At 53.2% G+C, this 27,877-nt stretch overlaps 1 protein-coding gene across 4 annotated transcripts; it reads right to left on the bottom strand.

The window, feature by feature from the left end:
* Positions 1 to 6,340: 6,340 nt before the first annotated feature.
* Acvr2b (activin A receptor type 2B) lies at positions 6,341 to 27,464 on the bottom strand. Of its 4 annotated transcripts, none has more exons than XM_055601579.1 (11): positions 27,285 to 27,464; positions 11,160 to 11,367; positions 10,757 to 10,866; positions 10,490 to 10,641; positions 10,265 to 10,408; positions 8,993 to 9,136; positions 8,643 to 8,791; positions 7,798 to 7,912; positions 7,399 to 7,537; positions 7,185 to 7,315; positions 6,341 to 6,647 (listed from the first exon to the last, which is right to left on the bottom strand). In XM_055601579.1, the coding sequence occupies exons 1-11, from the start codon at positions 27,334 to 27,336 to the stop codon at positions 6,453 to 6,455; spliced, it is 1,539 nt and encodes a 512-aa protein (XP_055457554.1). In that variant the 5' UTR covers positions 27,337 to 27,464; the 3' UTR covers positions 6,341 to 6,452. The 4 variants fall into 4 exon arrangements, with proteins under 4 accessions (XP_055457554.1, XP_055457551.1, XP_055457552.1 ...); XM_055601576.1 differs by lacking the exon at positions 27,285 to 27,464 and adding an exon at positions 22,064 to 22,256; XM_055601577.1 differs by lacking the exon at positions 27,285 to 27,464 and adding an exon at positions 22,064 to 22,256 and having other exon boundaries at positions 10,490 to 10,617.
* Between the last annotated feature and the right edge of the window lie 413 nt (positions 27,465 to 27,877).

The following is a 27,877-nucleotide window of genomic DNA, read 5'->3' as shown; positions in this document are numbered from 1 at the left end:
CTCTAGCGACTGGAAATGTGTTATGAAGAGCTCATCTTTGGAGCTGATTTGCGAGACCAGCCAGTTAGGTCGCTTCACCTATTCAGACAGATGAGAATACTGAACACGGCAGAACGCACAGGACACAGGAAGCACCATTCGGATGACACTCCCGACAGTCCCACCACAGTGCCAGGACAGGCTTGCCGGAGCCCCTGGTTCCGTCCTCGGGAGCAAGTCAGAGCCCGCACTCAGCAGGCTTCCTGCATGTGTGGTTAGAGTCTGCAGGGTCACAAGGGCCCAGATGGTGACACTGTCCAACATGAGGTCTGAGGTAACCGGTTCTTAAAGTACCTGGATCACACAAGTGCATCCAGAAATTGGGGCTGGAAAAGGGGAGACGGGAAGGGATGGGGGCTAGAAAAGACAAGTAGAAAAAAAGCTTACAGCAGTTGCTTTTGAGGGGTGGCTGACAAAAACAAAGGCACAACAGAAGTACATTCCAAGACAGGCGGCTTGGGAACAAGAGATGTTCTTTTATGGGGAATAGAAGTTGAAGGGGGTTTGCAGGATGCAGCTGGATCCCGAGCTAAGTGTCCCAGGCAGAAAGGGGACAGCATGTAAAACAGCGTTCTAAACCAGAATGAAGAGAGCGCACAGCTGGTGGGAAATGACACTCTGTTCTCCTGGCAGACACCCCCCCCTCCAGTAAGGTTCCATGAGCAGCAGGCCAGAGCCAGCAGGAAGGGTGCCGGGACAGGCCTTCATCTGGATGGACCATTGTGACAACAGGGTCTAACTGAGTTATCCACCTCCCCATACCAGCATGCCAAGTCCCAGCCAAGCAACCATCTACTCTCTCCCCAAAATCAAAAGGTGCGATGAAGGCTGCCTTGGCCTTTACAAAAACCCTCCACAGGCATTTGAATACCCTTCTGTGGGACTGGGGTTCCGGAACTTTCCTCCACTGCTTCCTGACTCAGCAGTTAGGGAAGAAAGCAGCCTCTGGGATGACCCTGACCAAGGGGGCAAAATGTGCCAGCACCTCTCCACATAATTCCATCATATCCACGTGCCCCACTGTTTCCAAAGAATTAGTTTGGTCCTAGACAGTTCTAGTTAGTGGACTCAAGCCACCAAGCCCCATTTCAGCGCTTTCTGTACCCACGTCTTTCTCTAGACACTTCTCCGACTGACTACCATCCTACCGCTTCCTAACCCACTCACGTGACTACCTCCAATGAAACGAGCTGACAGACTTTCAACCTCAGAACCCTTTGTTCAGCAGAAATCAAACCTGCTACAGGACCCCTTCCCTCACCCAGCCACTGTCCTCTCCACAGGCAGGGAGCAGGGCGGAGACATCACTGCCCTGCCAGTGGAGCTTGGGCCAGAGGGACCTGCAAGCCGACTCCGGGCTGCCACCATGTTCAGGAACCCATGCAGGCGATAAGCTCCCAGCACCCGCTCCAGTGTGCACATAATCCTGAAAGGAAAGCTCATTGGCTTGGATTAAGACGCATTCTCACTCCAACTCACTAGTTTATAAAAATAATCTGCGGTATAAAAGAATCTCCACACTGTGTGGACACAATCTGTCAAGAGATATAACTAAATATATGTGTGGAGCTATAGACTTCTTAAAGTAGAATTTCAAGTGGGTCTGTACGTACCCTACTCTTTGTATTTACAACGCTATCTAACAACACTGATCAGGATAAGGGAATGGTCCGGGCAGCGAAGGCGGGTGCTCCCGGACTGGAGGCAGCATTTGCTCATTCACGAAAACTCACCTTCACTTGCCAAAAAAAACCTAATGGGTCACACTTCTTCCAACTGTAAACTTGGAAACAAAGTCTGAAAAAGAACGTGTCAGCGCTCACAACGTGTCCAGAGCACCCTGGGCAGTATGGGTCTGAATGGCATACCACATGCACCAGTACGGCTGCTCACACCGCTCAGCCTGGACAGCCGACACACTGGAGAACTAGGCTAGCGCAGTGCCTACCGGCCCACACTGGCATTTGGGGAACAGGAATCTTAACTCTTGAGGGAAATCATCGCCAGGTGCTGCCAGGTATCAGGGCACTAAGGAGATTCACAGAGTACCACAAATTCAGTCTGGCTTCCTTCACACTGGGAGATGCCAGCATGAAAATGCTACGATTTGGTTTGGGGGGGGGGAAGATGTAGACATTCCTGATCTCAATTCAAATTGTCAGTCTGAGAGTAATTTATAGTAATTACAACTAGGTCCAAGTAGCAATATCCCAAATAGCCCACCAAAGAACTTGGGCTTATTTATTGATAGTTTATGGGTCTTTTGAATGTTTTCTTTTTAATGTGGTTGAATCAATTAGTTGATTCTCAAGGGGGTGTTTTAAACATCATCTTCCTATAAAACTAAATCAGAATCTCAAAACATTTTCCTAAACCTCCTCAAGGTCTGGAGACAGTCACAGGAGGACTACTGCCTACAAGTCAGCTCCCCAGAGCCACGCATGAAGAGCTAGGTGTTTAGTGTTTAATACATAGAAGATTGGCATCCAGACCAGGAAGTGCTCGGTAGATGATCTAAAACAATGTTAGCTGTAATTTAAACTCATGACCAGACCAAGGAAGGCAGCTGCTGGTACTTCTCCATTTAACCTTTACAAACAGCCAGGGATGAAGGAGCATTCCAGTCACCCAAGCTCAGAGAAAGCGACACCTTGACATGAACCCTTTCTGGCTGTTTCCCAGTTGGTGAGCGGATGGGTACACCACACTTCCGGGAAAGGTGTCATCTACTGCTCCTAAAATTCGGACCAATGTGTCAATGTGTCACCAAAAGCCCAGAAGGATGGAACAGCTGGTGCTGAAGCTCAAGCTGGGTAAACCGGAAACTGCTTTCTGATTCTGGGTTGCAACTAATGATCCAAGTTCTTGAGGGCAACGGCAGAGATTGAGCTTACAGTACAGTAAGCTTTTACTGTATTCACTATTTAGGGAAAACAAACAGGACATTCTCCTGTTCACCAGTTTGCACCAGGGACCTCACACACTAAAAAGGTAAAATTCCATGTGAGAGCCAGCCAGCCTTCTACCTCTGTTAGGGAGAGTCACTTTGCCTCAGTGGCTGAGTGTAGGAACCACCACTCCACAAGCTTTCTGAGCCCAACAACGACAATTAAATATATATGTAGGCCGGCCACCAAGAAAAATCCTTCCCACAGCCCAAGCCCTAGGACAGAGTAGCAAGACAGAGAAGGTCTTGCCCAGCTCCAGGGAGGGAGGACAGGGCAGACTGAAAGGGCCACACACTGTCATAGAAGCTCAAGCCTTGTCAGGAAGGCCAGCCCAGCAAGCCTGGTAGCCCAGTGATGAGGAAAAGGTCTGCCCTTGGCTGTGGGTGTGAAGTAGAAGGCCCAGCACTTTCCTTCATACCAGGCCAGCCCACGTTAGCCCACATGCTACTGACTGTTCACAGCCTTCCTCACCATCCCCTTCTCTGACTTATTAACAGAAAACTCTGACAACAGAGGTATCACAGGTATTTTTAACCAGAACATTCTCTGCCAAGGCCCATTGCCACAGGAGCCTGTTTAGACCACAACAACATGCAGTAAAGGAAGGAGACAGCACCTCAAGGTATTTCTCTCCCCTGACTTATCTCATCCTTTTCCATCCACAGGGACAACCGTCTTCAGGGGTGAGGGGAATAGAAAGAAAGTGACAAGAAATCTGCAGGAAAATGCAAGGCAGAGGTCCCAGGACTCAAGGGGGCACAAGGTGAAACAAAACAAAAAAAAGAATAAGGCCCACCCACATTTCCAGGCCATACCCTGGGATGTCACCACCTTGCAGCTGGGTGTGTTACCTGAAGTCAAGAGGCAGTCCACAACCTCACCACCCAGACTCTCCCTCTGCCTGGCCACAGCAAACAGTATCACCTCTTGACACTCCATTCTGACCAGAAGGTCTGACAAGGTCACCACTGTGGCTGTACATAGGGCAGCAAAGAAGGAAGCCACCACCAGAAAAGGTGCCTGGCCTGCCCAGCTTGCAGTGTGACCTGACTGGATGGCCCATACCGGAGCTCAGCACACAAGAGGAAAACCACTCAGGGTGGCAAGCCCACACAGGAAAGCTCAGTTTAGTGTTTGGCACAGCATGTGACTGGTGACTGGATCACTCCTGCAGCGAAGCAGCTACATTTCCTAGTGGTTGGTTGGTTAAGGGTCAAAAGTAGAGGTGTCCCCACTGCCTGAGGAAAAAGCTAAAGAAAGTAGATATGGCACTTCTCAATAAATAGTTAAAGCTTCTTAAAGAAATAAGTGGAAAAGAAAAGCAACTGCTGTAAGATTTGTTTTGCAGTGAGAAGTACTGTGAGAGAAGAAAATACCACAGCACAAAATCAAATGGGGGAGGAAAGGACACAGAGCTTACAGACACAGAGGACATGTCTTCTAACTATTTGGCCAGCTCACACTGACCATGGAAAAAAGGACTAAGGTCTGAGAGGGAAGCCAGCTGCCTTCCCCAACACCCTGCATACAAATACCCACAGAAAAGAGCAAGCCCCAGGGCTGCCCCGGGCACCACACACAGCATGCCAAGGGGAGCAGCTGTGAGCTGTACTCTCCCAGATGTCACAGCATGGTGATGGAACTCACCTGCTGCCGAAGGAATTCAATCTCAAGTAAAGTTACCTAGCATGGGTCTGAGGACCATAGTACTGCCAGGTCAAAGTGGGGGTATCATTCTGAGTACTACCCAGCAGACCCACGGGACAACACCTGACCTCTAAGCAATCCGGGAGGAAGTGGCCTACCCTCAAGATCAAGAGATGTGCTGTTTAAGCAATACAGTCTAAACCAGAGTGATGAATGACCAGGGCCCAGACAGCCGACCTACAGCTGATGACAAATATTTACATGGGAACTTTTACCAAACAAAAATGGTAGGACTGACTAGAAGACACAAACTTTTTTTCTTTTTCTCTATTTCTTTAAACTTCCTTGTCATAAAACCCAACTTACATTAAAATATACTTCCTACAAGACAACACAACTAACAAAATATATAATTAATAAAACATACACAAGTAGAAAATTCTGAGGTATTTCTGGTTTGAGGTGGTCTGTGGTCGTGAAGTTACTTCTTTTACTTTTTAAAATCTAAATCTCGGAAGCCACACAGCAAAGCATGTGTGTGTATATATATATATGGATGTGTGTGTTCTGTCTGGAAAAAAAATTTAGTGTGTTTCATAAATTAAAAAGAAAAAAAAATTCCTTTGTTGAAACAGCAGCATTAGGAACATTCACCGCCTGGAGCAAGGTTATGGCGTAATAGAAACAGTTTTATAATATGCACCACTTTAAAGGGTCTGGAGAAAGCCGTGTCCGCGAGACTCAGAAAAGAAGTTGGTGATGCCACTGCATGGGGCCAGGCCAGAGCTGCAGGCCAGAGAGGTCCCCAACCAGGGGTCCTCTGGCCCGCCCACGCTGTGCCACAGGCACCTCCCCAAACTGCCAAGAGGACAATGCAGCTTGGCATTTCCTCCACAAAAGACATCTACAGCATCATGTCTAATGAAGAATGTCTACAAAACTGTCACTCCCTCACCTAGTCCTAACACATGAGCAAGGTAGTGTCTCCTCCTACGGGCACGCCCCAGTCAGTGGGAAGAAACTGGGCAGGAGGGGCAGCCTGGCCTGGCTCCCCAACCCCCTCCAAACCCTGTGCTCGCTAGCATTACTGTTGGGCCTCCACCAGGTCCTTGCCCTCGATCCCTTGTTACCTGAGAAAGTAGCCTTCATAGCCAAGGGTGCTGCTCCAAATGTGCCCAAGTCCAGTGTAGCTCTGCTCTGCACCCTACCCAGACCCATCCTCCCTTCCACCGTCAGTCTAAACCGTCCTCATCTGAGTTCCCTCAGTCAGGTCAGGATGACACCCGTGAGACCCACGAAGACAGGTCCACCATTTCTTCAGCTCACTGCCTGAAAAGGGAGAAATGCAAAATAAAGGGGTGGGGGAAACCCTCTTCTGAGGAAGGGTATGTTCATGTAACAGTCTTCAAAGGTTCCTCTAGTAGAGAATTGCAGCATTGAGTTTCCTAAGACAGGAGATGGGTTTCTTTGTGTGACAGATTCTGAGACGACAAAGAGGAAATGAATCCCGGAGGGCAGGAGGTGGCTGAGGCTCTTCAGCATGGCGCTGGTTCTGCGTTCACAGCTCAGCACCTCAACGCCTGCTGACATGTCCGCTGTTTGCGATACAGTAGAACAATATGCTGGTAAAAACTGATCCAATCCAAAAATAATATTATTAATAATAATTATAATAATTATAATAATAATAAAAGTCAAGGTAAAATAGCAGCTGCATTTTATGTGTTTGTTGGTTTTATGGGGTTTCCAAAACAAAACACAACTTTTTTCCTTTTTTCTTCAGATCCACTGAGTCTGGAGAGACACTGTGTCCTGGGCTCAGATGCTGGACTCTTTAGGGAGCAGGTCCACGTTGGTGACGGAGGTCACCAGAGAGACTAGACAGTCCGAGGTAGTGCCGTTGACCGACCTCCTGATCAGGGACACCCGCTCCTCCACGCATCCCGCAGAAAGGCGAGCCTCTGCATCGTGGTCCCAGCACTCCTCAATGGTCACACAGAGCTGGGCCAGGCCCTGCAGAGCAGCAGAAGGGAGGAAGAGCCCTTGTTAGGGTTCCTCAGGGCAGCAAGTGCTGGTGTGTCAGAGGGTCGGGCAGAGCCTACAGTCCATCACAGCCACTGCAGGTAAATCAGCAGGCTGCAAGAGGCAGCTCTGACTCCTGGCCCCCCGACTCCTGCACCCTAGACCCTGCAACCGCACTCCAGCGCTCCCTTGGTCACCCCACCAAGTCTCTCAGTGTTGGCCTCCCTCAGAGCCCCAGGGAAATGTTCACTACGCTTCAGCCCTCCCTGCAGGCAGATGTACCTGCTCACCTTGGAGCACTGGGACTCAAGGCAGACGTTACACAAAGCCCAAAGCTCTGCCCAGTCATCAGCAGTTGAGCCAAGGTGGGTACAAGGAGGTCAGGGCCTACCTTATTCCCACAACCTCTGGGACATCTCCTTTGAGTCCAGGGAAGATGGCGGCCTTCCCCTCCTTGATCCTAGGCTCCTGCCATACAAGGCAGGCCCCTCACCCACCCCTGCAGTGTCCTGAGCCCAGCTCCCTCACCGGGTGCTTCAGCCAGTGATCCTTAATGGTGGGCCTCATCTTCTTGTGGACAACCACCTCCTGCAGCTCCTCCAGGGAAGGGTGTTGTCCAATCTCCTCCTCAAAGGGCAGCATGTACTCATCCACAGGCCCTGAGAGGCGAGGGGCTGATGGCATCACCAAGGCCCAGCCCCCGGCCCCAACCCAGGCTGCCCGGGACTGCCGACCCACTCACCATCCGCAGCCTTGCACCGAGACACCAGCTCCCATAGCACCAGCCCCATGGCATACATGTCGATGCGCAGGAAGGCGTCCCTCTGGAAGTTGATGGCCCCCTCCAGCACCTCGGGGGCCATGTACCGTCTGGTGCCGACCTACATGAAGACAAAGAAGGACAGGCTATCCAGAGACCAGACACACACACACACACACACACACACACACACACACACGCACAGAAAGAGAAAGACTGAAATGCAAGGAGGAGTGGCTTTGAGGAGAGCCTGGACTGCTCAGCTGACTGGCTGGAAACCAGCCTCCAGGCCTTGTCTTCTCTGGTGCTGAGACAAGAGCCTGGTTCTCTAAGTCTACAGGTAGCTCTATGGTCACTCCAGCTAAGCCCCAGGCTCCTTACCTGTCCATGGGTGTCCCCTGGAGGCTTCCCTGGCTCAAACCGAACTGCCAGGCCAAAGTCAGCCAGCACAGCGGTGAGGTCACTCTTCAGCAGTACATTCTTGCTTTTGAAGTCCCTGTGGAGAGCAGGAGTGAAACTGATGCGCACAGCATCAAGATCCAGTCCCAGGTCCTACCCCGGCGCTGGCCAGACCCGCACCACAGGACTAAAAGCCAGCCCATAATCCTCAGTCTTTCCTAGAAGTTTACCATGTTTGGAATATGAACAAGAATTGAGAATCAGCTTGCTACAGTGGCAGACACAGGAGTGGGTACAGGCACTCAACTCTACCTGGACTAGAAAAGCCAAAACTAAAACAAACAGATCAACAGAAATAGGACTCAGAGATCCTAAAAGGTCCAGAGCCCCGTTAAGTCAAGACACTTTTGTAAAAATCTATCATTTACCTTTTTTTAAGCTCATCAGGAGAATAGAGGGGAGTTCCCCAGGAAATAACGGACAGCTAATGCTGTCATGATACATAAAAACACATGTGATCTGTACCAGCAAGCATCAGCAAACATAACCTACAGATTAGGTAAACACAGTCCTTCTAAGGATACAAAACATTCTTAACCAAAATCAGAGAACTTGAAGAGCCAGCTCTCCAAAGTGACAGCCCTTCATGTGCCCAGCAGAGGGCATAAGAACACCAACCTAGAAAGCCAACTCACGCCAGCACACAGGAAGGCCAGGTTTGCTGACACAAGGACACATTCAAGGAAGCAGAGGCCCTCTGCTCCAGCGCCAGCCCTCCCTGCATCCTCACCCATGCGTGCAGGGAGCGCTCCCAAGCCCCCAGGTACCTGTGGGCGATGGACGGCTTGTGGCCCTCGCCACGGCACCAGGGCACATCCTCATGCAGGTACGAGAGGCCTCGTGACATCGTCTCTGCCACATGACACAGTTCATTCCACGTGATGATATTCCCCTTGAGGTAATCCGTGAGGGAGCCCTAGGAGAAGGCAGCACAGACTGTGGGCAGAGGCTCCACATGCAGGACAGGAGGCAACCCTGGGCCTCTTGAAGAACATCTCAATGCAAACGCGCAGCGGGCGGAACAGCAACCCTTGCCATAAAAGTGATCCAGGGAGAGAGGGGCACCTGCTCAGGGGGTCGCCTCATCACAAAGCCGCCTTCCCGGGGCTCCGCTCACCTTGTCATGGAAGGCTGTGATCAGCCACAGCTCCACCTCCAGGCTGGAGCCTCGCTTCTCAGCGGCAATGAACTGCAACAGGTTCTCGTGCCTCATGCCGGGCGTGCTGAAGATCTCCCGTTCGCTCTGCCAAGACTGCTTGTCCTGAGGCAAGGAAGCAGCCCAGCCCCAGTCAGAGGCCCACGGACACACACACACACACACACACACACACACATACACACTGCATCCTCAACCCTGGCCTCACAGCATCGGCATCTGGAGGATGCATCTGGGGAACTGGGGCAGCAGCAGTCTCTGAGGTAGCTGGCAGCAGCGTCCCAATTTACAAATGCTGAGGGAGGCGCCCAGTATCAGCTGCCTGATTCACCAAGTACCTGTGTGTTGCCTGGTGTCGGAAACCCCCCAGGAGATCATGATGTCAAATGCCTCACTCGAGGGCTGAGGGGATGCTCACTAGGTAACGGGCTGCCAGGCAAGCATGAGGAAGCCAGTGCTGACTCCCAGCACCTACTCAAAGAGTCCAGCGGAGCCCTGCCGCTGGAAGCAGGGAGCTTGGAGACGGAGGGTCCCTGGCACTTGCTTGCCAACTAGTCTATCCAATCAGTGAGTTTCCAGCTCGGTGAGAGATCTTGTCTCGAAAAAAGTTGAAAAATTAGAAGGCTGGAGAGGTGGCTCTGAGGTTAAGAATGCTGTCTGCTGCTCTTCCTAAGCACCCAGGTTCAATTCCCAGCACACACACTGCAGCTCACAACCATCTGTCACTCCAGTCCAGGGGTCCAACACTCTCTTCTGGCCTCTGCAGGCACCAGGCATGCACTCGGCACACACAGATGCATGGAGGCAAAAAACCCATACACATAAAAATAGTTTTATTAAAAATAAATAAGGACAAAAAAATTGTAAAAAGTAGACAGCCAGGCATAGTGGTACATGCCTTTAATTCCAGCACGTGGGAGGTAGGAGCAGGTGGACCTCTGTGGGTTCAAGGCCAGCCTGGACTATATACTGAAAAAGGGGGGTGGGGGAGTACATAAAGGAAAATACTCATTGTCAGTCTCTGGCCGCCACACACAGACCTGTGCAAACAGAAAACGTGTAAACTGCACGCACAGTGCAGAAGTAACGGCAAAATCCGAAAGTCTGGCCGACCCTGAGCCTAGCCCTCTGGGGCACCCTCACTGCTGAAGTGAGAGCTTGGACCGCGCTGTGGGGAGAGACTCCCACTTGGACCACAGAGAGAGCACTGCCGGGAGACCCCCAGGAGCTCACCTGCAGTGGGAAGATCTTCACAGCGACAAAGTCATTCATGAGCTGAGCCTTCCAAACGCAGCCAAAGCGGCCTCGAGCCTTGATCTCCAGCAGCTGGAGCGGCTTCAGGCCCACCAGAGGGGATGGAGGTGGAGGCCCAGGGTCCTGGGAGAACAAGGGTGTAAAGGAGTCTTCGAGGCCACCCTTCCTTGCTCCCCGCCCCACCCCTCGCTGGCACCATCGCACCTCATGGATGTCCACGTGGCCGTAGGGAGGCTTGCGATGTCGATACATCCAGAAGGCCAGCAGCACGATGAGAGAGAGGCCCCCAATGGGCAGCAGCGAATAGGCCAGCACCGTGAGCAGGGTGGGGGCTGTCGGGGGTGGCTCGTACGTGACTGGGGGACACATGGAGCCCTGTGTCACACAGCCCGCCCACTCCAACACTCCAGCCACCCTCCCAACTGGCTCCAGAGTGGCACACTGACACCCCTCTTCCCACTAGCCCCTCACCTTCTGGGCCCCCAGGCTCCGGCAAATGAGTGAAGCGCTCGTTGCAGAAGTTGCCTTCACAGCAGCAGAAGTACACCTGAGGGTTCTCCTCGGTGGCCACACACTCCTGCCTGAAGGCCCAGGTCCCAGTTACAAACTCCGGGGCAGGGACAGCAAGCCTTTCCCCAGACCCCTCCCCACAAACAGAGCAACTCCGGGCTTATAGGCAGGTAGGCTGCGTCCATTTCCCCTGAGGAGTGACCCAAGGCTGAGAGGGACAGCCAGGCACAGAAATGCTGCCTGCTGCAGAGGAGAGCAAACAGCAGAAGGGGGTGGAGGTGGGGGAGGCGCGCTTGGGCTCCTGGGCGGGGCCTCAGAAGGCATCCTGACATCAAGCCCCGGAGAGGGGACCCCCGCAGTGTACCTGTCGTAGCAATTAAAGTCATCCAGCCAACAGCCCTTCTTCACCAGCTCTATGGTACCGGAGCTGTTGCGCCAGGAGGCGTAGCAGTGCAGCCGCTTGTCCTGTTCGCCCTCGCAGCGCTCCAGGCCGCTCTGGTTGGTGCGCTCCAGTTCCCAGTTGGCGTTGTAGTAGATGCACTCCCGAGTCTCGGCCTCCCCGCGCCCGGAACCTGTGGCGGGAGAGGAGAGAGGCTGAGCGCAGCCCACAGACCTGTAACATTTTGTCCACAATGACCCCACGAACCTTTGGATATAAGACGGGAAGTAGTACACAAGTCTTGTTCCCCCATGGGACATCCCCAAGAGGGGGTGTGGCATTTACTATCTCACTGCTGGAGCCCTATGCAGATACCCTAAAGGAAACCAGCACCCCAGCTTTCTCCAGTAAGCCAACTGAAAGACCAGTGGGGCTTCAGGGAGGGGGCTCCCACCTGACCCGAGGCTGGCAGGGTGCTGAATTCTATCACTACACTCTTCTCTGGTGTAAACTGATGGATCCTGCCGGGCTGTCCGGGGAGAGGGACTCCACTACAGCAGATCGGAGCCTCTAAACAACTCCTCACCATAGCAGGAGGCTCCTTCCAGGGAGTCCCAACCTTGGGCAAGCAGCCAATCTCAAGGCTCCAGGTAGAACTCACATGTTCAAAATGTTAACCCCTCAGAATGGCAGAACCCAGCCTCAGCTCTGGCCAGCCAGGGCTATGTTGGCCTAGACCCTGACACTTGTGGTGACAACCTGTCAGGTGGCTGTGGCTCCGCCTGACCCAGAAGGGTCTCGGGATCCAGAGCAGGGCTCAAAGAGAGCTGTGCACCAGCTTTTGTCGATCAGGCCTCACAGATGCGCACGTGTCCCCCAGCCATAACCTTGTTCAAGCATAGGGATTTGCAGGTGAGACTCCGAGGGAAGTGTGCAGGCCTCAGAACAAAGCAAGCCTCAGGAGCCAGGGTGGCGTCTGTCGCGCCCACATGGCCCTGGCTACTTGTGGCGGTAACTGGTAGTTGAGCTAAGAGAAGCCCCAGTCCCGGGAGTACACAGCTGCTTCGCCCCTTCCTGGAGTCCGAAGCATAGCAGCAGCTATGTTAACAGGGAGCACCTGACACTTCCAAAAGGTGTATGAGAAAGATAACCCAAGAACCCCGAGGAGGCGGTGACAGCATGGGCACGGTGAGCACGAGAAGTAAACAGCTACGTGTCCTCATCCACTGTTTCCTGGATGCCCAGCCCCATCCTACCCCCGGCCACACACACAAGCCCGGAAAGCCCACCCCGACCTGTTGGGGGCTGGGCATGAATTCCTACAGACAGAGTGCTGTGGGTATATGGTTCGAGAAAGATTTTGAAAGGGACAGGAAGGAGGCATGGCATCAACATACTCCTGCCATAGACGCTGAGGAGGGAACCTGGGGCTTCCAGGATGCTCGGCTCTACCTCTGCCCCACACTTCCAGCTCAGGGGACACCAGACAGCCCCTTGTTCAGGGGCAGGAGTCACAAGGGGGACAACACACACCGAGCAGGCCTCAGGTTGGCCACTGTCAGGCAGGAGCCCCTCCCGCACAACCATGGGGCCCCCAGGCTAGAAGCCTGAAAAGCCCATGGAAGGCCCCAGGTAGGACCCACAGACTCTGGATGTCACCAGAGCTCTGACCAGACCTGCCACCAGGGAACCCTGCAGATACCTCACAGCGCTGTGCCTGGGGCACGCCACCTGACCACTCTGAGGTGATTGACAGCACCTGCCTCGGAGGTGGGCGGCCATTCTTCTGGTCCAGGCCTCACGCCGAGCCTGCCTGCAAGCTTTGCATCCCATGTGACATTCCACACCCCTCCCACACCGCACCCAGGCTACTGCCAGCTGGAGATCCTCTCTCCTGCCTGGCTCCATCTCTTCACACTCTCACACCGGCTATTTATAGCCCATGGCAAAATTCCAGCCACAAGGCCACCTAGCCTTTTAATAGATGAAGGCCTCCTGCCCACAGCCCACGGCCCAGCAGCCAGGTCAGGAACCTCCCCAACTAGCCTGCTCATCCACCCTAACGGGCACTGATCCATCTCCACCAGTCCCTGGGGGCCACAGCCAGGGCGGCTAGGAATGGGGAACCTAGGAGAGAGGTGGACCAGGCTGGGGCATGAGGAGACACACACACAGCACCACGCCTGCGACGGCAGATTCTGGGGAGGAAGGAACCCAACAAGGCCCTACTGTTCGTCTCAGCATCCTTCATCCTGGGGGTTGCAGACAAGTAGCTTTGGTTCCACAGGGTGTAACTCCAGTTCCAGGGGATCTGATGCCCTCTTCCACAGGCACTGCACACACACACACACACACACACACACACACACACACACACACACACAGGCAAAACACAAGTGCCCATAAAATAAAAAGAAAAAAAAAAAGAAAAAAAAGAAAAATTACTCTAGAGTAATCCTTACTCTAGAGAACCCAACTGTTTAATTTTGCTTCTTGGCCTCTTCTGTACTTTTGTCCTCCAGACTGACAGACACCTACTAGGCACTTAGCTGGCTCAGGCCATACCCCATGCACTACCATATGAAGTGTGAGAACCCTGAGCAGGCCACCTCACAGGTGACAGAACTGAACCAGAGGTACACAGGCTCTCTGCAGGTCGATCCCTGAAACCCCATGCTTTGGAGCCTAGGGACTGCCCAGTGTGAAGTCAGGCCATTCACCTGCTGGACCTCAGGTCATACACACTGTGACGTAAGCAAAGCCATCAGAAAGCTTCTTAACCTCTGTGGGGCTTTCCTCTCATCCTGGAAACGTGGTCTGTGAAACTTTGGATGGGCACGTACTGCCGGATCCTTCTTCAAAATAGCTCAGCCAGTTTCTCAGCACAGCCCACCGAGTTAGGACCTCGTCCATGCTGCCCTGGGGACACCTGCCCATCCCTCCTCCTAGGCCTCAGTCGGGTAGCTTTTCCTCATGCTGGGGAGGCCTCTGTTCTCAGGAGGGATGTGTGTGCCGCTGCACAGCAACCACCTCTGTTCCTCACGATGTCAGCGCAACTGAGCGGGGAGGTGGCGGTGCGCAGCCTGCATCCCAGCACTCCAGCAGCAGGAGGCAAAGGCCGTCTGGAGGCCAGCCTTGTCTACAGAGCTAGTTCCAGGACAGCCAGAGCTACACAGAGACCCTGTCTGGGACGGGGGAGGGGAAGCGTGTCTACCTGGTGCTAACATGTCTAGAACATCCGTGGTGTTTTTTCCAATTTATTTTTTCCTTCCAACTTTAAAGCTTTCTGCCCACTTTTATTTTCTACAGTTCAATCTAATGCTTTCTTAAAATCAGACATGAGTCCTAATGAATCCATGATTGGGTTTCTCTTTTCTCTATTCCCATCTCCATTTGTTGTTTCCCTTGCAGTTCTGGCGATCAAACAGCACTTCCTGCAAGCTGATCGCTTGCTCTACCGCGGAGCAACATGGATTACCTTTTAACATACCGCATGTCGCCACTTCCGACCTGGAAGCTAAAGTTCACTTCTACTCTAGCTAAGCAGTTGGTCTTTGAAGTGCGTAGGTTATGAGCCTGCGCTCTTCAGCCTTCCAATCTCTCCCCAGAAGTGACTGCTGGCTCCATCGCCTTCAACTTTCATTAATATGTGATCCTCATGGGAATAAAACGCTAACGCATTGCACTCAGTATTCAGTATTTTTGCCATCTGTATACATCTCTAAAACATTACTTGTGGCTTAGACTGCTTTTCCGCTCTTATATGGGGTCTTGCGACCAGGAATATTAGCTGCCTTTTCCAGGATTTATTTGGCTCATCGTTTGAAGGGAGGAAGTCTACAAGGAGGCCTGCAGCAGGGACAGGAGCGTGAGGCCTCCTGTGGCAGGGGCAGGAGCGTGAGGCCACTTGCTCACTCACCTGCAGCGATCCACTTCTGTCAGCTAAGCCCTGACTGGAGAAGGCTCCAGAACCCGTGACACAGCGCAACCAGGGCAGAACAGCATTCCAGCACATGAACTCACAGGGACACGCCACACACAAACCATAATGTCAGGTTTATTACTGTTTCAGGATTCAAATGCTACAAATGTTGTTTGGGCTTTATTCCTTTGGGTTTTTTTGTTTTGTTTTGTTTTATCTTGAACATGATGCAATCGTGTTCTTCAGCCCTGGCCAGCCTCAAATTTGTGATCCCCCTATCTCAGCCTCCTCGGATTACAGTTGTATGTCACCACACCCAGACTTGTATTGGAAATATAATCCTTGATGCAACGCAGTTGGGTGTGTGGGTTGGGGGGCTCGCTCTTAAGAGATGCTCAGAACATGAGGGCCCTTATTTCATGAAAGGATTACTATCACATCAGAGACTGGGTTGGTTATCACGGGAGTTATAAACACCCACCCAACCCCCTCTTCCATGTGAGCCCTCCACAGCACTTGGGCTCCCCCTAAACGTTAGAGCCACACTCGGGTTCCCCAGCCTCAACTACTTATAAGCTGTGCAGTGCGTGGCATTGTCACAGCAGCAGCAATGGACTGAAATACCCACATTAGCTACTTTTCCCATCACTGTCACCAAACACTTGATAACATAACTCAGGAGAGAAAAGGTTTGAGCTCACAATGCATTCCAGCAAGAAGATGTGGAGAAACAGGAAGCCAGTCTCCTCAGCTAGCTTCCTCCTTTTAATTTAGTCCTGATCCAGGCTGGGTCCTCCCTCCTCAGGCCAACCTCTCTGGAAATATCCTGACACATCCCAGGGTGTTCCTCTTAATGGCCTAGGTCTTTCTCTCTCTCTCTCTCTGTGTGTGTGTGTGTGTGTGTGTGTTTTGAAACACGGTTTCTCTTTGTAGCTTTGGCTTTGTAGACCAGGCTGGCCTTGAACTCAGATATATCTACCTGCCTCTGACTCCCCCACAGGTTGTTTCTTAACCCAATCTAGCTAACGGTGGAAATTAACTATTACCTACACCCTTTCCATATTGTCCAAGTTTATGTCACTTGGTAATTCCCTAAAATCTTACTTCCAAATCCCTGTTTTTTCCTTTTACTAGGTCTAATCTGTGTGTGTCATCTACTCAATTTGTTTTTTGTTTTTAAGACAGGGTTTCTCTCTGTAGCCCTGACTGTCCTGAAGCTCCCTAGATAGACGAGGCTGGCCTTGAACTCACAGAAATCTCTCTGCCTCTGCCTGTCAAGAATAGTCCAAGGCTTGCAAAGCATACATGAAATCTAGGGTCTGATGCCCAGCCCTGAGAAGAGAAAAAGGAAAAGAACACCCCTCCCCCGCAAAAAGCAGCCCATATAGTTGGTGCGTGCAGCAGGAGCATAACTCAGACCCTCTGGGAGAGCCAGAAGTGCTCCTGACCTCTAGCCCATTCCCATAGCCATCATCATCCTGGGCCGATTTCAATATTCTGTTCTTAGGATATATCCAAATCCCCCTCTAACTTACTTTTTTTTAAATTTACTTTTATTATTATTATGTTGTTGTTGTTGTTTTGGTTTGTTTTTTGTTTTTCCAGAAAGGGTTTCTCTGGTGCAGCCCTTGGTGTCCTGTAATTCGCTCTGTAGACCAGGCTGGCCCCTGCCCGTGAGCACCAGGGTTAAAGGAGTGTGAACTGTGTGTATGAGTGCTGGTGGACACAGTGGGCACAGTCAGTCCCCCGGGGCTGGGTAACAGGTGATTTTGAGTGTGGTGCTGGGAGCTGACAACAGCAGTGAGCATGCATCGACTTCATGTTTGTTTGTTTCTGATGACTTTCACTCGTGGCAGATTTTTTTCCCCCCTCAGATTTTGAATTTTGGATAGAGCTTACATCCAATGGGACCTTCTCTGTGGAAACACCAGCTTCCAGAAAGAAATGGCCATTTTTTTCCTGCCAAACCCTGTACCAATGTAGAATGTCTTGAATTTCTTTAATTTTTTTTTTTAACATTTTCAGTGTTCTGCCTGCATGTGTGCTGCTCGCCAGCAGAGGGCGCCAGATCATACTAAAGATGGTTATGAGCCACCATGTGGGAGCTGGGAATTGAACTCAGGACCTCTGGAAGAGCAGGCAGTGCTCTTAACCTCTGTGTCATCTCTCAGCCATCACCTTTAACTTCTTGATTTAGAGTTTCCCAGAACAGGATATGAATCTCTAGCTTCAAGTTCACACCTGTAGCTAAAAACCCTCAGAGGAAACTACCCATACCTCCCCTCCCTTCCCCTTCATGCTAGTCGGAGACAATTCCACCAACTAGTTGCTCTGCGAGCCACAGGCTACATATTTTCACTAAAGGTAGGAGGCCAAGGATGCCTTCCAACAAGAAGGCCCTAACCTCAATTCCTTATCTACTGAATGCCCCCGAATCTCTAACTTATGGAAATGGGCAAGACTACAGGTAATGAGCAATTTGTAACAAGGGGTGTGTGGGTAGGTGCTGGGAGCAGAACCCAGGTCCCCTGAAAGAGCCAGAAGCACTCCCAACCACTGGAACATGTCTGCAGCCCAAGATGAGCAACCATGGCTGGTGAGGCACACGCCTGGTGTGTCCTCGCTCCCCCCCCACACACCGTTCCCACACATGCAGCTATCTGGAAGATGCTCACTACACTTTCCTTTGCATTTCCTGGGCTTTTCAGCTCCCTCATCCACTACAAACGCCACAGAGAGTCCAAGAGCATTTTCCAAAGTGACAGAAGGAAGCCAGGGCATCTCATGTCACCTCTAGACCAGACTTGATAAACAAGTCCCTGGCACCACCGCTCCACAGTGCAGGGTGTGGCCCCGGGGCCTTCTGCCGACGTTGTAATTCCTGAAGACACTGGAGTGGCCTTCCAGATGACCACCAAGACTTGTCAGCTTGTGTCCTGATTCCTCTGCACAAGGAAGTTTCTTAAAGCATAAGCCTGAAGAAATAATAGAACCCACCGAAAGAAAGTCAGAGCTGGAGAGTGGACAGAGAAGTGGAAACGGATGGCAGAGGCCTCAGCTGGCTGTGGGAAAAGCTGGGCAGCATGAGTCCCACCACAAAAGCATCCAAGACCTGGCACTCTCTGGCACCAGATGTCACTGTAACAATGGAGTAAAAAGGTAGAAAGTGGACTGGTCAGCGTAGTCAGGCTTCAAATGCTCTCACCACTCGTGGCTGGAAGTTGCCTTGCCCCAAACCCACAAACTGATTCCTAGAGGCATAAAACAGGCTCTGGGCAGAAAGGAGCAGGCCACCTGAGGCCTGAGTCAGACTGAGAAGGAAGAGGGGCATACTAAACACAGGCCTCGGCTCTCTACCTGCAGCTTCCAGGGCCCAGCCTACCCCCTCCACACAGAGCCAGATGATACTCCCCAGCAGAATCTAACTGGCTCCAAACACAGCCAGATCAGGTCTCTCAGCCTGGTCAGCTCCACCCACAGGCTCAGCGCTGTCAATCAGCATTCAAGCCCATCCTTAACCTGAAAGACTAAAGAACACTGCTGGACAGCAGAAGAGAAGATGCTGCTGGGACTGCAATGGTTGAAGAACAGTTTACTCCCAGAGAGACAGAAACAGCCAAAACATCTATAAAATGTAGGACAGACAGCTGTGTGTGTGTGTGTGTGTGTGTGTGTGTGTGTGTGTGTGTGTGTGCGCACACACACACACACACACACACACGTGAGTGTCTACAAATATCTAGTAAGAAAGAAATCAATTTAAAAGCTGATTGGCTTTGACCTTCCAACAACCAGTACTTGCAAGCTAGACTATAGTAGGACAATGCTTTCCACTCACAAGTCCATGCCCAGTTAAATAGCAATGAACTGCAAAGGCAAAAGAGAGAAAAACAAGGTTACAAGAATCTACCTCCTGGGGCTGGGGAGATGGCTCAGTGGTTAGAGTACCAGCTACTCTGGCAGAGGACCCAGGTTCAATTCCTAGCACCCACAACCACCTGTAACTCCAGTTCTGGGGGATACAACACCTTCATCTCACCCGTCAGCACAGACCCCTGTGCGATGCTTATGCCTCAGCTGTGACACTGTGCAACAGTGACAGCGCTAGGGACTGAAAAGCAGAGGCTGCCAGTGCAACACTAGTGGGCACAAGTGCTTCCTGCCACGCCGGGCAACCTGCGTTTAGTCCCAGACACTCGCAAGATGGAAGTAAAGTGCCAACTCCCGCAAGCTGTCCACACACATGCCACGGCTCCTCCCCCATACCGCACACCTTAAGAAGCTGAGTAAGTACACTTTAATAAGTACTGCCTACAGCTGCCCTCTGGAGGGGAACACGCCTGGAAGAATATGCACCAACTGTGAGTCTCACCTGAGAGAGAGGGCGTAGCTCAGTGGGAGAGCATTTGCCTAGCATTCTCGAAGCATGAGGCCTCGTTCCCTGAACTGCAGAAACTGACTGTGGTGACGCACTCCTGTATCCCAGCACACAGGGGCTGCAGGCTGGAGGATCCTAGTTCAAAACCGGCGTCGGCAGCAAAAGACCGGGTCGCAGATAGCCTGAACCACAGGGGATCTTGTCTCAGGAGAGTACAGGAAAAAGGGGAGGAGATGGCCCAGCAGGGAAGAAGCTTATTGCTCTTGCTGAGGACCTGGGTTCCCTTCCCAGCACCCACACCAGGCAACTCATGACCACCTGTAACTTCAACTACAGGGGATCTGACTTGCTCTCTGGCCTCTGTGGGCAATGTATGTACACAGTGCTCAACACAGAGACACACACAAAATAACTCACTTTCTAGGGGGGGCGGCTTGCTCAGGAGACCCTGAGTTGTGTTTTCTGATCTGTTCATTTTGGTTTTGGTTTTGGTTTTGGTTTTGCTTGGTGTGGCTTGGTTTCTTGAGACAGGGTTTCTCTGTATAGTCTTGGCTGTCCTGAACTCACTTTGTAGATTGGCCTCAAAATCACGAAGATCCTCCTGCCTCTGCCTCCCTGAATCAGGCATGTGCCAATGCACCTGGTTTGATCAATTTGTTTTTGAGATGGTTTCCACAGCCCAGGTTGACCTTGAACTCCCCCCTCCTCCTGCCTCTCCCAAGAGCTGGAATTACAGGCACGCACTACCACACCCAACTTAAGACCCCAGTTGTACCTACTAACAGCTACATTTCTGCAGCTGAATATACGTGTGGTACTGGAATGGTAACAAACTTAATAAAAGGAAGAGAGAAAGCAGGGCTCATGTGACCTCTGCTTCACACAGGGGTAAACTGGAAGACCCCTGGGTAAGGGAAGGGGTAAACTGGGAGACCCCTGGGCAAGGGAAGGTTTGCGGACAAAGGTTCTTAGCTTAGGCAAACAGACTTAGACCCACCCACAGGCAGAGGTCACTCACCTTTCTCAACTAAGCTGTGTCCCTGGACTTTCTAAGCCACTTGGTAGATGAACCTTGACCCACATGATCTGTGCAGAGAATAGATCCCAAGGGGCCGAGGCTCCGACTGAACCCCACTTCAAATTAACATACAAAGGCAATTCCTCCCAAATATGCAAAAGAAATGTTTCCTAACTTTTGGCTGCCAGTCCAGGGCTCTGAGAACTCTTGAGAACTTTCTGACTCAATGTACAGATAACAGCTGGGTTGGAGGCAGAAGGTGAAGAGAGTTCGCAGTAAGAGGGGGACATCAGACAGCAAGGTCTCCACAGCTGGAGACGGCAACGTCTCCACACACCAGCCTGGCGCGAAAGTCCAGACAGCTCCCAAGGCAGCCTCCTGCTTTCTCTCTCTGGCTAAGGAGGGCAGTCAGGCATCCCTCCCTCCACACAGATGGACAGACGACAGCTGGTCTGCTCACATCTTCAAACTCTCAGCCACAAACATGGAGAAGCAGGCTACTCCACCTTCCAGCCAAGGGCTTGGGTTTCCAACAGCCTTCCTTTTCCTCCCCAGAACTAATTTTAGCCTCCTTGGTTCTCAGAGGTAGAACCGAAATAGTCTGCTGAGGAACACGTTTACAAACAAGAGCTTTGCCTCACAAAACGCCTCAGCTGTAGCCCAGTAACCAGGCAGGGAGGAGAAGCCCCACTGTCCAGGAGGCCAGACCCCTCCAGAACCAGTGGGCCTAGCTTTCTTTCCAAGTCACGTGTCCATAAATGAAAACGCCAGGCTGAGCTGCCAGTCCTGAGAGGGTCTGAAAAAAGGCACATGTGTGAGCATCGCACAATCGAGGGACTGTCCAGGCTAGAAAGAGGCACACTTGGCCTTGGGACAATCCAAGCAGGCCTAAGCTGTGATTTCCAGTCCTTACCATTGTCACAGACGGAGGTATTCTGCCACTTTAAAGACCAACCTGAAGAAGACAGTAGTATCTCCCAACCCAAGGACATGGGTGTCCAGGAGCAGCACCGACAGGCGTGCGAGAAACTCTGAACCGAGGGCTCAGCTGTAAGTCTGGGCAACCATGAGATCAAAAAGCCCAGAATAAGGGGTGTCTGACCCAGTGCAAAAGCTGGTGATGGCATGGGAGGAGGGGACCAGACCCCACAATTCCAGGAAGGCAAGCACAAATTTCTGGGGAGAAAAAGGACACATCAGAGGAGAGCCTAGGAGTCTCACCTGGCTCAGCACATGCTTCACAGGACGATGTGGGGCACTTGAAATGCTCGTAAGAAACCTTTATCCACCCTGATGCCCCACCAGTAAGCAGCTCCAAGCACAACAAAATGTGTCACTAAGTGGGGTCAGAAAGAAATCGCCCCCGACAATCCTCAGTGTAATCCAGCATGAAAAAGAACATAAAACACACATGGGCCAGCCACAGGGAGCTGCTGGCCTGTAGAAGCCGACTTACAGGCCTGTGGAAGCCCATCGCGTCTGCCACAGGCTGCAGCACTGCACCTTTCTCAAGCACGGCTTGCCCACCACACACACCTCCCCAAGCCCCGTGGGAAGAGATGGGCCCATACCTTTGGGGTGAGGCTGGCCCCCTGCCCTGGCATCATGGGCCCGGGAGTTCCAGGCCCATAGCCGCCGCGGCTCCCCGGAGTGCCACAGGGCAGGCCCACTGGGGGGGAAGGGCATGCCAGGATCCCACTGCCACCCCCCAGGCTCTGCAGACAGGTACAGATCCCAGGGGAGCAGGGAGGGGGTGTCGGGCAGGCAGAGACCCAGCAGCAGGCACTTCCTGACATTCTGCGGGAGGGAGAGGCAGAAGTGTCAGCCTCAAGGCAAAGGCCAGAGCAGGTGGGCGGGTGCAGGCGGGCATGTTGCCCGGCCACCCACAACGGGCCGCCTCCCTGAAACTCGAGAACCACTTCTGGGAAAGCTCAAGGACGCCAGGATTCTCCTCAGTAGCAGCCGGTCTGCTGGAACCTCTGACTCTGGACCAAAGTCCCCACACACCAACAAGTTCTGCCGGCAGGAATCATCTAAGCTTCCAGGGAGAACCCAGCTCTCTACCGACTCCAGAGGGAGAAAGATGAAAGGCCTTTCCCCTGACTCCCCCAACTGTCTACCCCAATAAAGGCTGCATGTTCTAGAGCACTGGTATGACTCTGGCCCAACCATTTAACAATGCCAGGAGTCATTTTCAGTCACCATGGTCAGAGAGGAAACAGCTAATAAGCATGCACAAGGCACAGGCCTGCTCCTACCCTATACGACCACTCCTCACATAAACCGAGAATCCATAGACGCAAAATGCCAATAGTGTCAAAGTTTGGGAAGCCCTGTTCTAAAGAGGCCCACACAGCCAGGACCTAACCCAGGGCTATTCAGACTATCTCCCAAAGTGTGGTATACGGGGCTGATAAAGTGTAAGCCACACAGGATAAGAACCAGAGTTCAGATACCCGGAACCCCCGGGAAAAGCCCAGCAGAACGACAAGCATCTGCAATCCTTGCTTCCAGGGTGAGTTTCGGGGTCAGGGAGCCCCATCTCATAAATGAAGTGGGGGCCAGTGAGAGGTCTCAGCAGTAAAGGCTCGCCTGCCACTGAGCCTGACAACCTGAACTTACTTCCCAGGACCCAACGTGGCGAGAACCAGCTTCCACAAGTTCCTCTGGTGTCCTCTGGCCACCACAAACACAGTGAGTTCTGGCAGATACCCACAAACTAAAACAAAATGCTTCTAAAGGAAAGAAATAATGAAGTCGACAGTGAAAGACTTTTGATATCTCTGGACTCACATGCACCCACATGCACAGGTACAGACACACACACACACACACACACACAGAAACAGGATGGGGGTGTGAATGAATACGAAGGGTCCTGAATGACCCCTATCTGCTCATCCCTCAACCCACTGGATCCCAGTCCATGCATGGTAACACGTTAGGACCTGGCTTTGAACTCAGGCTCTGACAGCCTGTGGATCCCAGAGAGACGGCTTCCTGGATGGGAAGGAAACCATAGAAATGGAGTGATGGGCAGAATCACAAGTACCAGAAGAAAAGACAAAGACATGTCCACAGACCAGACAGGGTAAGGAGGGGTACAAAGGGTTAGAGGTCCAACGCACACATCTGAGGGCAGGCTGGGCCGAGGAGGAGCTGACTGCAATTTTAGGGGACCCAGAAAGGGTGCAGACATGCACAGGCAACACGTACAGGTGCCCACGCAGGCAGGCACTGGTGAACAGCCTCTGGAGGTCCGATTCCTCAGGTTCTCAGAGCAGCACGACCAAAGGTAATAGGGCTCTTCCCTGGGCTCCCAGCAAAGGAAGGACTCTAGGTAACTGCCAGGACGAGTCCAGAGACTTGGAGTCCAGGAAGAGCAGGAGAGGGGCCCACTACAAAAGCCTACCTAAGCAGGACACTGTCAAAGGGTTCTAGGTCATACGTCTTCCCTCAGCTGTAGTCTGGGAAGATGGGCAAGGGTCGCATCTGCTTGGTTTAAAAAAAAAAAAAAAAAGCCTTTGAGAGCTGAGGAGGGCACCTACTCATTCCAAAGGGTATGCCCACGACAGGCAAGCAGCCTGGGGCGACCAGCAGACAGGACAGAGAGCAGGGGATATCCTCTCTGGGAAGGGACTCTCGTGACTGTAGCCCTTGGCCGTGGCTCCCGCACTACAGTGGTCCAGAAGAGTAAGGGTTACTCTCTCACACACACCTCCACCCAGAGGAAATGGTCAGCCTATGGAGACACCTGGGATGGTGAGGACCTACTGAGACCATTCCTAGCCTCAGCTCCTGCTCTTGGCTAAGCCCTCTGCTCTGAGCCCCAAGCACAGAAACAGATGTTAGAGAATAGTGTGTGGTCGCCCACTGCAGGGCAAGGGCCAAATGCCAGCCTCCTGAGGACATGCTGGGCCAGGCTCAAATCTAGAAAGCCTTCCAGCCTCACAGCCTCAGTCCTGTCTTTCCCTCTTGGCCTGTGCTGTCCACTGTGGCAGCAGCTGGCCGAACCTGAAGTGTGCAAAGTTGGAATCAGGATGTTCTGTAAAAGGTAAGATACATGCCATATCTTGAAGATAGTTAATTTATGTGTGTGTCTCGGGCAGGGCAGGGCAGGGCAGTGGTGGGGCACAGCTTTGATCACAGTACTCAGGAGGCAGGGGCAGGGGGACCTCGGTGAGTTTGAGGCCAGCCTGGTCTACAGAGTGAGTTCCAGAACAGCCAAGACTACAGCGATAACCTGTTTTTTCATGTCTCATTAACTCTTTTAATAGTGACTGTGCGTTACAATAACCAATCTTTATGTTAACTTAATTTTACCCAACTATGAAAAGGAGCAAGTCTCCACCCTCAAATTCATATGGCAAAGCCCTAACCGGCAGTGATGCAAAGGTCTTTGGAAGTGGGACCTCTAGGAAGCAGTGAAGGCTGGATTAGACTGTGAAGGTGGGAGCCTTGGCTCTCGTAGGACAGACCTGACTGCCCCGGCACCCTGGTCTGGCTTCAGGAACCACGTGAGAATACGCACTGCTGACTTTTAAAGGTGAATGTGGTTAAACATAGAATATATATGACTTTTAACTTTATCTTCTGAGTGTCTGTCTGCAGGTGTGTCTGGTCCACGTGCACGCCTGGTGCTCTCAGAGGTCACAGAGCATGTGACCCTCCCAGAAGTGGAGTTCCAGGTGACTATGAGTCACCATGTCAGTGTTCGGACTAGAACCTGGGTCCTCTGCAAGAGCAGCAAGCACTCTAGCCACTGGGCTCTCTCTACTGCTATTTGAATCACCCAGCTCTGTGGTATCAGAGCAGCCAGAATACACTGAGATACAACTTCTTTTTCCTTTACTAGCACAGCCATTCAGATAGTTTAAGGTAAATGTTCCTGTTCACAGTACTAGCATAGATCTCTTCTTTCTACCACAGGGCTAAGTAATGCTGAATACTAAGCCAGAAACATGAAGCAAGAGGTCAGGAGGGCCAGCTCTGCCCCAAACGAAGTTCTCCTCCAGTTCCTCAAAAGCCACCTCGGCACCTCCGTGTGACTAGAAATACCAGGTGACTACCTTCCCCGAGGGCAGAACCACAGGCACTGAGTCAGAAGAGATGCCTCCCTACTCCAATAGCGCTCCCCAGACAGTGCAAGGAGTACACAGACACCGTGCCAGGGATCCACACACACCCTGCCCCTTATATAATGGGAGGTGACTGGGGAGACCAGACTGGGACAAACCTGGACAGTGATGTACAGATGTCTAGTCTGAGGTGTACTGTCCTCAGAGGAGGCACACGACAATCCAGGGCTTGAAAGAGAAAGACGCCCAGAAGCAGAAATCCAGGCGGTCAAGAGGCGGCGAGGCTGCTGTGTGCCCTTGATCAGCGGGCTGATATCTTCCCACAGAAGGCCAATGCTTTCCATCCCAGCCCTCTTTCTCGGGGGAAGAAAGACTCAAGAGCAACCTCAAGGAGTGGCGGGAAAAACAACAACAAAGTGTCCCACCTGGGCTGGCTTTGCCTCTAACGCTCCAGAACAGCTCTGAAACTGCTTTCCAACAGTGTGCTCAGCTGGCAAAGAAGTGGTCTCTGCCCTCTGGTTCGTGCACTCACGCTCCACCTCAGCCAGAAGCGTGCAAAAACTCTCGGGGTCGGAATTAACTGCCAAGCCTCACTACCTTGCAATAGAAGGGAGAAGACTGAAAGTGGGAATCCCAGTGAGTGGGTGCAATGGCCATCTGGGATACCCACCCCGCAGCTGCATAAGGGATCCCAGCCCTTCCCCTTCACTCCGGGCCCCGCCCCTCGCGGGTTTCCCAGACTCAGCGCTGCTGCCACCTCGGGCCGCAGGGGACCCGAGTTGCATGTGTAATGGGGGTTGGGAACAAAGACGCGCAGGACCCAGAGCCCCGGCCACCGGGCACCAGCCATTCCAATCACCAAGATCTTTTCTCTGGAGTCTCAATGCCTGACTGTCTACGTTTCCCAGGACTGTCCCAAACCCGTCCCGGAGATCGTACAGACTTCGGCACGCTTCAGCACCACAGGGGCAGAGAAATCGGTGCCTGGGCTTTGGGACCAAAAGAGCTTTCCCAGCACAACTTCGCGCGTACACACCCACCCACACGTCCCAGTCCCCAAGCAGACGCGCACCATCCACAGCCCACAAACGCCTGCGGGCTGAGCGCGGGTCACTCACGTCCGCCACGTGCCGGCCGGAGCGATCTGAGACCTGTTGGTTCACCTCCCTCAACCTCATCTCCACAACCAGTTGCCCAAAACAAAAGCGGTCCCACGAGGGCGCATCTGCGGCCCGCTGCAAGGAGAGCGGGCGCAGGTAGGAGCCACTCGCGCGAGGATCGCGACCCAGAGTGGCGGGACGGGGTGGAGAGGACTCCGGGCGGGCTGTGGAAAGCCGCCCGCTGCATTTTGCGACACCCACGGCTCTCAGGGGCGCGCAGCCCCAACCCAGCCGCCCCCGATGAGATGCCCGCCCCGACTGGCCGCCTTCCCCACACTCAGGTTTTCCTCGCTCTGTCCCTAGGGTCCGCGCGCCCGCGGAACCTGAACCCCGACCCTGACGCTCCAGGTTCCCTTATCACCTAGCGCCTCTGCGAACCACAACAGCGTAGAGGTACGGCACAGGCGAGCGTGTCTCCACGATCGCGAGCAGATCGCCCCGCGCGACCCTGATCCCGAGCAGGTGGCGCGGCGCCGAGGCCGCGGGGCCGCCCTTTGTTGGTAAACACCGCGCGCCCCGGGTCCCCGCACCCCCACGACGCGCCGGGTCCTTACCGGCGCAGAGCGATCCCCAGAGAAGGGCGAGGGCCGCCCAGGGCGCCGTCATGTTCCGCGGCGCCGCCCCGCGGACACCCGGAGCCCGCGGGCAGGGCCGCGCTGCGCTCCCGGGGCGCGCAGGGCCCGGCGGCGGCGGCTGCGGTCTGCTTCCCGCTCCTTCTCTGGGTCTCGCTTCCAGGCGCGCGCGCTTCTGCGCTTCGGTTCCCAGGCAGCGTGCGGGGATAGGGGTTCAGGGCCGCTGCGGGCGGCGCGCAGTGCGGCCCGGGCTATGGGGCGACGCGGGGGCCGGGGGACGGCGGCGGGGCGCGGGCCAGGGCGCGCCCGACGCGGGCATGGCGCAACGGGGCTGGGCCCGGGCCCCGGGCGTAGGGGCCGAGTCCGGAGGGGCCATGAACGGGGGGGGGGGGGGGGGGGGGGGGGGGGGAGCTGAACCGAGTCCAAAATGGCTCCTGAGCGGTGGCCACGGAGCCGAGCCAGCGGGGAAACCCGGATGTTGGATACAAAGAGGCGGGCGAGCTGGGCGGGGAGGGGGAGGGGAGGCGGGCCCTCCGGCCGCGTGGTCCGCGCCCCCCTAGGGGGCGGGGCCAGAG

This window comes from Psammomys obesus, unplaced genomic scaffold, assembly GCF_907164565.1.
Source record: "Psammomys obesus unplaced genomic scaffold, mPsaObe1.curated_primary_1811, whole genome shotgun sequence".
Classification (NCBI taxonomy): Eukaryota; Metazoa; Chordata; class Mammalia; order Rodentia; family Muridae; genus Psammomys; species Psammomys obesus.
The sequence above is the reverse complement of the archived record's forward strand: the minus strand, read 5'-3'. Positions and strand labels throughout refer to the sequence as shown.